Source organism: Chlamydomonas reinhardtii, chromosome 6 (genome assembly GCF_000002595.2).
Source record: "Chlamydomonas reinhardtii strain CC-503 cw92 mt+ chromosome 6, whole genome shotgun sequence".
Lineage (NCBI taxonomy): Eukaryota > Viridiplantae > Chlorophyta > Chlorophyceae > Chlamydomonadales > Chlamydomonadaceae > Chlamydomonas > Chlamydomonas reinhardtii.
Genome location: NC_057009.1, coordinates 6323454 through 6335484, shown reverse-complemented (window position 1 = coordinate 6335484; position 12031 = coordinate 6323454). Strand labels below are relative to the sequence as shown.

General features: G+C 65.9%; 2 protein-coding genes across 4 annotated transcripts; one reads left to right on the top strand and one right to left on the bottom strand.

Moving 5' to 3' along the window:
• Positions 1-29: 29 nt before the first annotated feature.
• On the bottom strand, positions 30-3843 carry CHLRE_06g291900v5 (uncharacterized protein). Its single transcript, XM_043063434.1, has 7 exons — positions 3363-3843; positions 2600-2756; positions 1958-2101; positions 1694-1853; positions 1401-1454; positions 1129-1206; positions 30-853 (listed from the first exon to the last, which is right to left on the bottom strand). The coding sequence occupies exons 1-7, from the start codon at positions 3436-3438 to the stop codon at positions 767-769; spliced, it is 756 nt and encodes a 251-aa protein (XP_042924140.1). The 5' UTR covers positions 3439-3843; the 3' UTR covers positions 30-766.
• A 133-nt stretch (positions 3844-3976) lies between these two features.
• Positions 3977-12029, top strand: CHLRE_06g291850v5 (uncharacterized protein). Of its 3 annotated transcripts, XM_043063431.1 has the most exons (19): positions 3977-4226; positions 4592-4773; positions 5010-5196; positions 5334-5532; positions 5901-5939; positions 6170-6232; positions 6493-6630; positions 6806-6902; positions 7088-7127; positions 7319-7580; positions 7771-7931; positions 8212-8374; positions 8603-8756; positions 8953-9050; positions 9304-9485; positions 9751-9883; positions 10162-10377; positions 10617-10766; positions 10941-12029. In XM_043063431.1, the coding sequence occupies exons 1-19, from the start codon at positions 4216-4218 to the stop codon at positions 11046-11048; spliced, it is 2583 nt and encodes an 860-aa protein (XP_042924139.1). In that variant the 5' UTR covers positions 3977-4215; the 3' UTR covers positions 11049-12029. The 3 variants fall into 3 exon arrangements, with proteins under 3 accessions (XP_042924139.1, XP_042924138.1, XP_042924137.1); XM_043063433.1 differs by lacking the exon at positions 5901-5939; XM_043063432.1 differs by lacking the exon at positions 5901-5939 and having other exon boundaries at positions 3994-4226; positions 5001-5196.
• Positions 12030-12031: the final 2 nt, after the last annotated feature.

Sequence of the window (12031 nt, the reverse complement as noted above, 5' to 3'; positions counted from 1 at the left end):
TGAAAAGGCCGGGACTGGCCGCTGTTTGAGCACGTTACAAAAGAGGCCGCGGCCCGAGGCGTCCATCGCGAACCTCTCTTAATCACAGCAGGGCCAGTGCAGCCCCTTCGAGAAAGTTACTCGAGGAGTCATTGCCACTCCGCTATCCAGCCCTCGCCCACTGGCACCCACAGGCGAGCGAGTGCACGCGGCACTGCAAGCACACACCCACACCCACACACACACACACACACACCGCCGCCGGGCTTTCATTTCGTTAATTTAACACAGCGCCGCCTGCACCGCGCGAAACACTCTGTCTGTGTGCCTGCCCGCCCACGATCCACGACCGCTCATCCTGCGCCTGCCGCCTGGATAACTGCCCACAGTAACCCCGCGGCCGCGGACCCCTGCTCCCCATGCAAATATTCTGCGCGGCCACATTGCTTGCAACCGCACCGCCTCTGTCCGCGAACCGGGGCCGCGTCTGGCAGCACGCCCTCCACACCACTTGCCACACGCCGATCCTTACCTGTACGGTACACACAATGCTCACAGCATCACACTGCCATCCTGGCTCAACCCCATCCCCAAACTCAGCTGCACACATAATGCCGCCCACCACCCCCCAGTGCTCTCCACGCTACCCGAGCTGTCGGCGAGAGCAGTTGTCTAGCCACGCCCACAACCCTCCCGCAACCCTGCCACAACCCTCCCACAACCCGTGCAACACTCAATCAAGTACGGCTTCAATACCGCTGCTCTCCTTCTCACTCCCTGTCACTCCTCAGTCGTCGAAATCGGAGCTCTCATCCTCCTCGTCCCGCCCCCCCTCCGCCTTCTTGTCCACCATGCGTGCGACCAGCGCCCGGATCTGTACGGACAGGGGGTGGAGATGCGGGCGCGTGTCCACGCAGGTGAGTCAGCAGGCAAGAGGCAGGTGCACGCAGGGGGTGACGTGTCCACGTGGCGTGGATAAGTGAGGCAGTCACGAACCTAGGCACGACAACCCGCCATATCGGAGGGCGCCCGCCCTCAAGTTGGCGGCCAGGGTCTGCAGCAGCGCCCTGCCCCGCCAGTTCCTCAATCACCCTCCCCCTTCTCAATCAGCCTCCCCTTCCCACCCACCACCCCAGCTCAGCCGCCCACCTGCGCCTGCTGCGCGCGCTCCTCGTCCTGGTCCGCACTGAGGCACATCGGGCCCCAGCTGTTGAGCACCATGGCCACCTGCGCCACGGGGCGGTGAGGCAGCGGCGAGCGAGTGGGTCAGCAAGAAGCCAGCGCAAGAGTCAGCAGGGGCTACTTTGTGGCATGTTGGGGGCTGCGCCCCCGTCACCTCCCCCTTCCTACACGCGCTCCCGCCGCCACACCGCCTCCACACCGCCTCCACACCGCCCCCACGCCGCCTCCACGCCTCCCACCTGCTCCGGCGTGATGCGCTTGGCTCCGCCGTAGTGGTTCATGCCCACCGCGTTCTGCGTGGAGGGGCGGGGACAAGGTCAGGGGCAGGGCGAGAACCGAAGCTTACACGGTAGAGCAGACGGCTGCAACCTCAGTACCAGACACACGCACACACACACACACACATGCGCGCAGCTCCGTTGCCCTAAACACTGTTTCCATACATACACATCCCGCCATGCAACATCGATGCAGTTCTCCCTCTGTTTCCCCCTCCCCCCCCCCACACACACACTCGTGCCGCGCGCCGCACCTGCAGGCACTTGGTGTCGTTGTATACAAGCAGCGTGGGCAGGTTGGCGTCGGGGTAGTTTGGGATGGCGTCCGTGGACACGATGCGCAGGAACTTGGTGGAGGGGTACTTGCCTGCCAGCTCGTCCAGGCACGTCTGCAGCAGCCCACAGCCCGCGTGCCTGCACACACCACACGTGCCGGAGACGGGGGCGAGGAAACGGGGCGGGTTGAGGCAGTGCGGAGTATGCTATGCCGGGTACGCCCCGCTCGCACTAGCGCTCACCCGTCCTTGAACAGGTGCAGGACCACCCACACGTCCGGGCCCGCGTTGGTGACCTTCTCAACAAACTCGTTGCCGCGGATGAGCTCGCAGGTTCCGAAGCGCGGCCGGGCCGCCGCCACCTGTAGCTCGTGGATGCGCTTCTGCCTGTGGCGCGCGCATCGGGAAGACGTGCGATCAAGCGGGTTGGGTGCCGGCTGGTGCGGGCCCTCCTCCCCCCTGGAAGGCGGAGCCATGGCTCCTGCAGCACGCACGGCATAACGCCACCCCCAAGCCCCCATTCCCAAGCCCTCACCCAGTGTCCCGCTTTGCCTGCTCATTCCTGCACCCACACCCCGCCGCCCACCTCACACCTCATCACTCGTCCTTCCTTTTCCTTGGCTATGGTCCATACAACCCCCGCCTCTCGCCGCCGCCGCCTCCACCGCCGCCGCACCTTTACTCCTCCACGCACCCACCCCACGCCGCCTCCACCGCCTCCGCCGCCTCCTCACCTGTACTCCTCCACCGACCGACCGCCGCCTCCTCCTTCTCACCTATACTCCTCCACCCACCCACCCCAAGCCGCCTCCACCGCCTCCGCCGCCTCCTCACCTGTGCTCCTCCACCCACCCACCGCCTCCTCCTCCTCCTCCTCCTCCTCACCTGTACTCCTCCAGGAAGCGGTCGTCGTCAAAGGCGTCCTCCGCCTCGCGCAGCTCGCCCGCGTCCCGCCCCTCCACCCAGGCCGCGTCCCGCGCCTCCTCCACCTCCGGCGCGTATTTGTCCGGCTTCCACACAGGCGCCTTGGGCGGCAGGTTGCCTGGCAGCGGGGGGAGGAGCACGCAAGCCAGGGGTCAGCTGCGGACGAGCGGTGTGTGTGTGTGTGTGTGTGTGTGTGTGTGTGTGTGTGTGTGTGTGTGTGTGTGTGTGTGTGTGTGTGTGTGTGTGTGTGTGTGTGTGTGTGTGTGTGTGTGTGTGTGTGTAATCGCAGGGGTGAGTGCGGTGTGGACATGCTGGGCGCGGTGGCGACAGCGCCGGCGCCCGCGGTGGTGGTTGTAGAGACGCGTGGGGTGGAGGCGACATGGATGGGGGGATGGCGGGATGGTGGGTGGGCAGTGGGCAGTCGTGCTGTGTGCCGTCCTCGCGGCGGGGCCTGGGCCCCGAGCCGGGCGGGCTCACGGACTGGAAGTGTGCCAGGCCCAGAGCACCACACCTCCCTTCACGCACGTGTGTATGTACACTGTGTGCAGCTGTGTCCTTGTCCTGCCCTCCTGGATGTCCAGATCGTGTGTGTGCGTAGGCCATGATCTGGGTCGGTTGCCCGCACCCGGCAGCCCGACCCACATGGCTGGCAGCGCCGCACCACCCGTCTAACACGCGCATGCCGCTCACTGCAACCGCCAAGGCAGCCCTCTTGAACACCCACCCATTTTCCGCTGGATGTCATCCCATTGCGTCGTCTCGCCCTCTGGCCCCTTGTACACGGTGTGGTATTCCGTCATGGCTGTCGCTCAGAAGCGATGGGGCAGCCTTCCAGTCCGTTCCAGCCGCCAACAGCGCCGCTGTAGACCAACACCTGGCACGCTGGCCCCCTGCTGCAGGAGCTGAGTGACCACACGGCAATGTGCAGCGGAACTCCGGCTGCGTTAGCAAACCGCGTCCCAACGGAGCGAAGGCCGGGGTGTTGCTGCAGCGGAAGCTGGGCCCGGGCCCCGGTCACGCACAGCTGGCACAAAGGAGTTGGCAGTGCTGCAAGGTCCGCTGGCCGATGCGACGAACAGGACTTGCGGTCCAACGTCCCAAGAACTATTTTGCTTAAGCTCGGTCGCGTAAATTTAGTTTGGGCGGGATCGTGGAAATAGCTGTGTAGATGATGGATTAGAATGAGGTGCGCTATGTCGCACGTGTAAAGGACGATATTAATTATAAGTCGCTGTGTCTCCGCCGGCTCATACTCATAGTCGCCCGCGCCGCGATCAAGTCGGATGTGGAATGTGCACGCTTGGTCGCGCTCTTCCCTTACACAATGCATCTTATGCACTCATACTTAACCATTTTCTTACACTCCGTTTATAAGGCGTCGAGACTTTGAGCTGAAGCTCTCCACCCGCACGAGTCTTTTGCCGCATACCGATGGGCCAAAGTACTTAGACAGAGTGAATTGAAGACATATATAGCAGAGTAGTTGCAGGGCGGTAGCGAGGCGGCCTCGCAGGGAGAAGCGCGGAGGGAGCTCCGCACCTGGTGGCCTACATGCGTTGAAGAGCTCCCGATCTCTTATGTCTGAAAGGTGCGGCTTGGGGGCTTTCAAGCTCTGCCTGCGCGTTGGCCGGCCCTGCAGCCAAACTTTCACAAAGCGAAGGTCTATGTTCACACCGCCTGATTGATACCTATAAATGCCTCGCACGATGGATTCCAGCTTATAAGCCTGCATCCGCGGGCGTGTTGGCAACTCGACGGTGTTCTCTCATCCGTGCGGGCTCGCGGCCCGACTCCCAGCTATAGTGATGACCCCGTGATCTTACGGACCTTACAACATATCACAGCATCTATGATGACACCCAAGCCTGGACCGTCGGCATGGCCCGGCACTTCTTGGCTCCATCTCCCGTTGTCCTGATGAACCTCTGCTTATTCTGGGCTCGCGTAACACAGGATGGGGCCCAGTCCGCCACTGCCGGACCGGGCGGTCCACCCCTTCCTTCTCAAGCTCTTTACCATGACGCCGTTCTCGGCGTGCGCTGCAAACGCGCCTGCTGGGAACTTGGCGAACACGTCGCCTGTCATAGTGCAAGACTCACACTCGCCAGCTGCGTCACCAGCACGGCAGCGGCCAGGTGCGACCGCGGTAGTCCGATGGGTAGACGGACGGAACAGGTCCGCACGGTCGTTGGCACCACGGGCACACGGGGACATGCAGTTGACACGTTACACAAACCGACCGCAGAGGTCGGGGAGAGTCCTGCGTGTTACCAGCGCAGGATGGGGGCGCGGCTGTGCAGGGGCGTACATCACGGCATGCAACACTCCTCACTTGCGGCTCTGCCCTGGCTGTCCTGCCCAGCTCCTTCAGGGCCGGGCCGTTCGGAATCCCCGGCGCGGCCCAGCGCGCTACGCTCCACAGTTGTGGCGGGCATGCAGTCTGCCGCCTCGGTGCGGAAGTCGGACAATGGAATCTTCGCCGCGGTGCAAGCTGCGGCCGCGTTCAGCAACCTCACCACGCGCACCGGCTCCATGACGAGCGGGACCTCGCATCGGAGGTGAGGCAGGGGCAACGTCCTATGGGTGCGATGCAGGGTGCGGCAGCGGCGACGCTGTCAGCAGTAACGCGCTGTCAGCAGTAACAAGGCACGGGCATGCGGCGCCAGTGCTGACCCCCCCGCACAATCTCTCACAGGAGCCAACCGGGCACGCCGGTGCCGGCCCGGGCGGACGGCAGCACCGGCGGCACCATCCTGGCGCGCAAAGCGGCGGAGCTGGCCAGCAAGGACGCGAACAGCGGGCCATCCAGCCCCGGCGGCAGCGCGGTGGAGCGCAGCGGCGGCTCCATGACGGGCAACAGCGGGGCGCTCAAGGGGTTACGGGGGGCGCCGCAGGTGCGTGTTGCGGTGTAGTGGGGGAGCGGCGGCTGCTGGCCCGGGCTGGCCCGGATGGGGAAGGGCGAACGAGAGTGTGCACGGCGGGCGGGCACGGGGTCAGACGAAAGCGCGGGCGCCGTGGCCTTGGGAGGAAGGCGGAAAAGGGGTTTGGGCGGCCACGTCTCTGTTGATGCGTTAGGTTACAAATGGAGCCAGTCGCACGGTTTGGATTCAAGGCCACGGGTATGCAACGGGTGGGCAGCAGCGCAAACGGCACTGGGAGGCGCAGGTGTACGGACAGCGGCATGCACGGGGGGGGCCACGGGGTAGGCCGAGGCGCGGTGCTACGCCAGCTCATGCCGCGGTGTGTGCCCGTCTGCGCGTAGGGACGATCCGCGCACTGGGTGGGGGACTGGGGCCAACAGGTGCGTAGCGGCGTCACGCGCTGGCACCTGCCAGGCCCTGGGCCCCTAGTGAGGGCCCATCGGCATGGCCCAGTGGCACGCTGCTGTTAGTGTCAGGATGCCCGGCATCGCCACACATGCTGGCGCACCCACAGCGAGCCGCTGGGCAAGGCTGAGCCGACCCTTCGCCACACGGCGTCTGGACATGACCGCGCCCCGCCCTGTGCCGCCATCGCTTGTGTCGTGTGCAGGTGCTGCTGGGCGACCGCAGTGTGGCGGAGGTGGTGGCCAACTTCGTGAAGCCGGAGAGCACGGTGAGGGGCGGGGCGGCGCGGCCGGGCTGACAGGGCGACAGGGCGGGCAACGCCTGCGCGCTGGGGGCATCGGTGTACAGCAGGCGGCGCCTGCTGTACCCCAGTCGGTGGCCCTTTGTGGACGCACGCCTCAAGGAGCGGTATGCATGGCGGCCTCGCGCAGCCATCAGGCCTCAGGCTCGCGTGTGTTAAACCCGCGTTCACGACCACATCTTCAACCACTACTCAAGCATGTAATCCCCCGTTTCTTGCCCCCGCAGCCCTTCAAGCGCGACTACCTGACCGGCATCATCACGGGCGGGGCGCGGCTGGACGGCGTGGAGGGCGACACCTTCGCCGCCGACCTGCACGAGCGGGACGGCAACACCGAGTACTGGCGCCGGGCGACGGGCGAGAAGGTGCGGGCGGAAGGGCGTGGGCACGGGCGTGATATTGTGCGGTTGCGCAGTGCTCTTTCAGCGAGACAGGCGTATCTCAGCAATCCAGGGCAGGCGGAGGTTTCCAGCCGGCAGATGGACCTGTTGTGGAATGTGGCTGATGCTGCGGCAAATGCTGGTCCCGCCACTGCCGCAGATCTATGGGCACGTGGACTACTTTGTGAGCCACTGCTGGCAGTACAAGCTGGGAGACCTGGTGTCCATGATCCTGCAGCACTACGACGAGCTGCCGGGTGAGGCGGTGGGATTTGAGGGGGGTTCGCAAGGGAGGGAGGGAGGGCACGAGCAACGGGGGAGGCTGGTGCGTGGGTGCGCACACACACCGACCGCTGGCTCCTATGCCGTGAAGAGCCGGGCTTGGCATGGCGCACACCCTGCCCTGCGGTTGCTGACTGTGCTATGCCGGCTGCCACCGCAGAGACGGACGGCGGGCGCCTCTACGTGCCGGTGTTCTACTGGTGAGCAGCCGGGCGGGGCGATCCTTGGGTGCCTTGGGTCCACCACCGCCGGCTTCGCTGCGCGCTGTGAAGGCTCTGCCTAGGCCCGGCTCGAACTTGACTGGGTTGCGCGATTGGCCCTCAAATTGAGCCTCCTTTGCCCTAAACCCCAGCCAACCCGACTCACGCGCGCATGGCCCACACCACCACAGGGTGGACATCTTCGCGGTGACGCAGCACTTCGTGGGCGACATCAAGGACCACCCCGACTGCGACTTCCCGGGCGTGATCCGGCAGGCCAAGGGCGGTGTGCTGTTCTCCATGGCGCCCTGGCGCAACCCGCTGTCCGTGAAGCGCGTGTGGTGCCTGTTCGAGGCGCTCACGGCGCTGTCCATCAGCCGCGAAATCAACCTGCTGACCGACCCCTTCGACTCCACCGCAAAGGTCGACACGCTGCTGCCGCTCTTCACGCGGGTGGGTGCGGATGCGCGGGTTCGGGTTCGGGGCAGGCGGCGGCGTCTTTTAGGCGAGGCACGCGTTTGGTACTGCTAGTGGGATAGGCTATGTGGCCAGGGTCGGCACGCCTGCGTGCCGCAGCGCTTGGTCGTCTCGACTGCTCGCGGCTGCGCCTTATGCCGCCCATTCCCTCTCTTCCCTTCCGCAGCAAGTGGTGGACATGCTGGACGTGCGCAACGCGGAGGCCACCGTGGAGAAGGACCGCGACTACATCCTCAACCTGGCGGAGCGCACGCTGGGCATCAACACCTTCAACTCCAAGCTGCGCCAGGCGTTGCACCACGAGATCTGCGAGGCCATGATCCTGCGGTGGGCGCCGGAGGCGGGGCGGCAGGCGGGGCGGCAGGCGGGGCGGCAGGCGGGGAGAGCCGGGAGCGGGGCGGGAGGGCCGGGGGCGCCACTGGAAGGAAGGAGTGACACGCAGTGGGGGCGCTACTGCTGCCCAGTGCCGAACGCCCGAATGGGACGGAATCGGACGGACCCCAAGCATTGTTTGGCTGGTGTCCGTAGCGTGTGGAGCCGCTGACCCCCTTCCCCGCTCCCCTTCTCTCATTTCCTTAACTGATCATGAATGTCATCCCCCCCTCAGCGCCGTGGTGACGGGCGAGACGGAGGAGGGCCGCAAGCTGCTGGAGCGCGGCATCATCATCTCCAACGCCACGCTGCGCTTCATGCCCAAGCGCGACAGCGCCGGCAAGGAGATTGAGCGCATCCGGGACAGCGGCCTGCTGCTGCTGGCGGAGGCGGTCAAGGTGCGCGGGCGCGGTGGGCGGGACTGAGATGGTGCTGGCGGCGGGGGCGGCGGCATGCTGTGGCCTCTGGGGCGCGCGCGCACGCGCGCGCGTTTTCGCTGGCGCGGAGGGAGGTGGCAGGCCAGGGCACTCCGGGCCATGAGCTGTTCGTACTCCCCGTGCATCTTTCCGTTCACGTACTGAAGGGTGTCGATCCTGCGCGCCTCCTTTTCCTCGCTGCCCCCGCAGGCCTGCCCCAACCTTCAATCGCTGGTGGTGTACACGGCGTCGGAGACGGACGTGTCGCCCAGCGGCCTCACCGCCCTGGCCAAGGGGCTCAGCGGCCACCAGGCGCTCAAACACCTGGCGGTGGGCCGGCACCCCTCGCTTGCGTCCGCGCCGGGTGCGTGCGGGGGCGGCCGGGCGCTGCTGTCTGCTGGGTTTCCCTGGGGGTGGGAGGGAAGAGGTCCATGGCAGACGAATGGGACAAACCGACGGGATGGGGGTGGGCAGTGGTGCACAGGTTGGGGTCGCCAGCAAGGAAACCGGGAACGCGTCCACACCCCTGCGCTGACGTTGCTGCTTGTGCGCGCCTGCAGGCACGGGCGGCTCGCTGGGGCGCACCTCGGTGTCGGCGTACGCGGGGCTGCTCACGTCCAACCCGCAGCTGTCGCACCTCGACCTCTCGTACAACAGGGTGGGTGCAGGGCCAGGATAGGGCAGCGCAACCGGCGCCCAGCAGCTGCCGAAGGATCGGCGGCAAGCAACGCCGAACGCCTGACCCGCTAGCGCACGCGCAGCCACCATGCGCCTCCCCTTCGGCCATAGCCCATACTCTGACGCTGGCCACGACCCTCCTCCCTGTCGGCCCCTGCTGCAACGTCGTGTCAACCTCATCTCGTCTTAATTAATCATGAATGTAACCCCGTGATGTAACCCCCGCCCGACAGCTCGGCCCCGACGGCATCTCGGCGCTGGCGCCCGCGCTCAACGGCAACCGCACTGTGTCGGTGCTGAAGCTGCGGCAGGTGGGCATGGACGCCGGCGCGGCGCTGACGCTAGCGGACTGCCTGGCCACGGCCGAGGCGCTGCGCGACCTGGACATCTCCTTCAACCCGGAGATGGGCGACAAGTGAGAGTGGGCGGAGGCGGGGGCGGGGCGGGAGGCGTGCAGGCGGGCGGGCGGGCAGGGGTTGGGAGGGAGGCAGGCGGCGAGCGGGAACTGCGAGGGGAGGACGGGGTGTGTGTGGAATGAGTCTGCCTGGCATGCCTGCTGGTGTGGCTGAACCGCATCGACAGCACGCTGCGGCCCGCAAGGTACGGTGCACAACTGGGATTTTGCCTGCGCCTCCCCCCTGACACGTCGCTGCCCCTGTGATCCTTATCCTCCTCCGCAGGGCGGGGCCGGCGCTGGTGAAGCTCATGTCCCACAAGGGCCTTCAGGTGCTGCGGGCGCAGTCATGCCGCTTCGGCATGCAGGTGGGCAAGGTCCTCATCGGCGACCCGCTCACCAAGTCCGGCAGCATCAAGGTGAGCGGCGGGTCGGCAGAGTGGGGTCGGGAGCTCTCGCGCGCGCCTGCCCCTGGCCAATGCCTGCAGCGCTCTCGAGGTATCGTCGCTCTGGCATCTGGACGCTTGGGGCGAACAGGCTGCGACAGGGCAGCTGGGCGGCCGCAGGCTGGGTCTAGGCTCGGACAAGCAAGCCCTAAACCTCAAATCCCCGCTCCGACGCGTTCCCGCCATGCGCTGCCCTGCGTCTTATTGCTGTATGTGTGTGTCGTTGTTGTGTATTCTTGTGTCCGACGCAGGAGCTGAGCCTGGGCTGCTTCGTGCAGCCGGGCCAGTCGGCCAGCAGCCAGGACACGGCCGACTGGAACCAGCTGCTGGTGGACACGGCGGCCACGGCCGGCAAGGCCACCTCGCGCTCGCCCGCGCGCGGCGAGGTGATGGTGTCGCTGGCGGGCGCGCTGCGGCAGGGCTTCAAAACGCTGGAGCGGCTGGACCTGCGCGGCTGCTTCGTGGGGGTGAGCGCGCTGAGGGTCGCGGGCGGGCGGGCGGGCGGGAAGGGCTGGGACTGGGGCTGGGGCTGGAGGCGTGGGACTGGTGGCTTTGGGGTGGAGGCTGCGGTAGTGGTGTACACCGTACCCTAGTTTAACTGACTGTATTGTTGGGTAGGCGCGGCGCTAAGAGCGTGCGTGTCCCGCCGCCGGAGTATTATGCCAAACTGCTGTTTCAACCTCTCTCCCTTCTCGCAATGTCGCAGGCCGGCGTGGGCGGCGAGAGCTCAGGCCTGCGCGACGCGCTCATCAGCGGCCTCAGCAGCGTGCGGCGCGGCGCGGCGTTCGGCAGCCTGCGGCAGCTGGACCTGCGCTCCTGCAACCAGCCCGAGCTGCTCAAAATGGACGACAGCCAGGTGGGGGGGGACACGGCCACACCGGGCCAAGGCCGGAAGTCGCAGCGGGTTGGGGGACAGGCCAACAACGGGCAGCGGCAGCAAACAGTACCGTAGTTCACGTGACGGGTGCTTGGCGGCACTGCATTTGACGCGAGCCCCTACCACCGGTTCTGTGACGTGCCTGGAACGCAGATTGCGCTGCTGCTCAAGCACGGCGGCCTGAACCTGCTGATGAAGGACTACAAGCGCACCGGCATCAAGGGCGGCGTGCTGCGGCAATACGTGCAGTACGACGCCTAACCGCAGCGGCCGCGCTTGGAGCGGGGCCCTGGAGCGGGGCCCGGATTTTGGAGGGGATGGGACACGGTGCCTCAGGAGGCAGGCTGGTGGATGGGAGTGGACGGCAAACGGACGAACACGTGGGTTTGCGGTGAGGAGAACAGAGCATAGCGGTAGCTGAAGCAACAGCCGCAGCAACAGCAGCAACAGCAGCAGCTGCTGCTACAAGGATGCGGCGGCAAAGCAGTGGCAGGTGCGGCCAGAGCGGGCGGTAGCTACTACAGCATTTCTTGTGCAGCGGCATCGGGTGCGCTCCTGCGGCAACGGCAAGCGCGTGCAGCAGGATGTGAGCTGAGCCGAGGCTGCTTGAACATCAACGTAAAATAGGCATGGTGGTGGGTAGCTACATATGGCGACGGCTTCGGGGGCAGATTAGCGAGTGAGGTGTGGCGTGCGATAAGCTGAAGAGTTAGGGGCAGCGCACATGCAAGAAGCAGATACGCCGGCAATCGCGCTCTTGTCAAAGTAGGCGTGCGCGTCAAGTGTCAACGGCCAAGCTGCAACAACGTATGCACAGGGTCTGCCTGTGCTTTGTGGCCTCGTTTTAACTGCATTCGGAACAGCGGGCCCTTGTGACCTGGTGATGTGACCTGGTGACACATTTTGCGTGTGGGCAAAGGTGCGCGCGGCGGAGGCCGCGCAGCCGGGGTGCAACGCGCGCGTTACTGGGCTGTGCAGTGCATGGGCCTGGCGGTGGTGGCGGGTAGGCGCTCCGAGTAGTTTATGTGGTAGCGCGGATCAGCGGTCGCGCTGGGTGCTGTCGCCCGTGGCCTGCGAGCCCGTGGCCCTTGGTGTGGTAGGAATGCCGATAAAGGACTTGATGACGTGGAGCTGTGTAGGCTTCAACCGCCACACATGCTTCCGTTGGCTTGCTTGAGTGTGATGTGTGGATGGCTTGGCGGTGGCGCGGCCGTATCCGAGTTGGCGAGGCACCATGTAGCCTG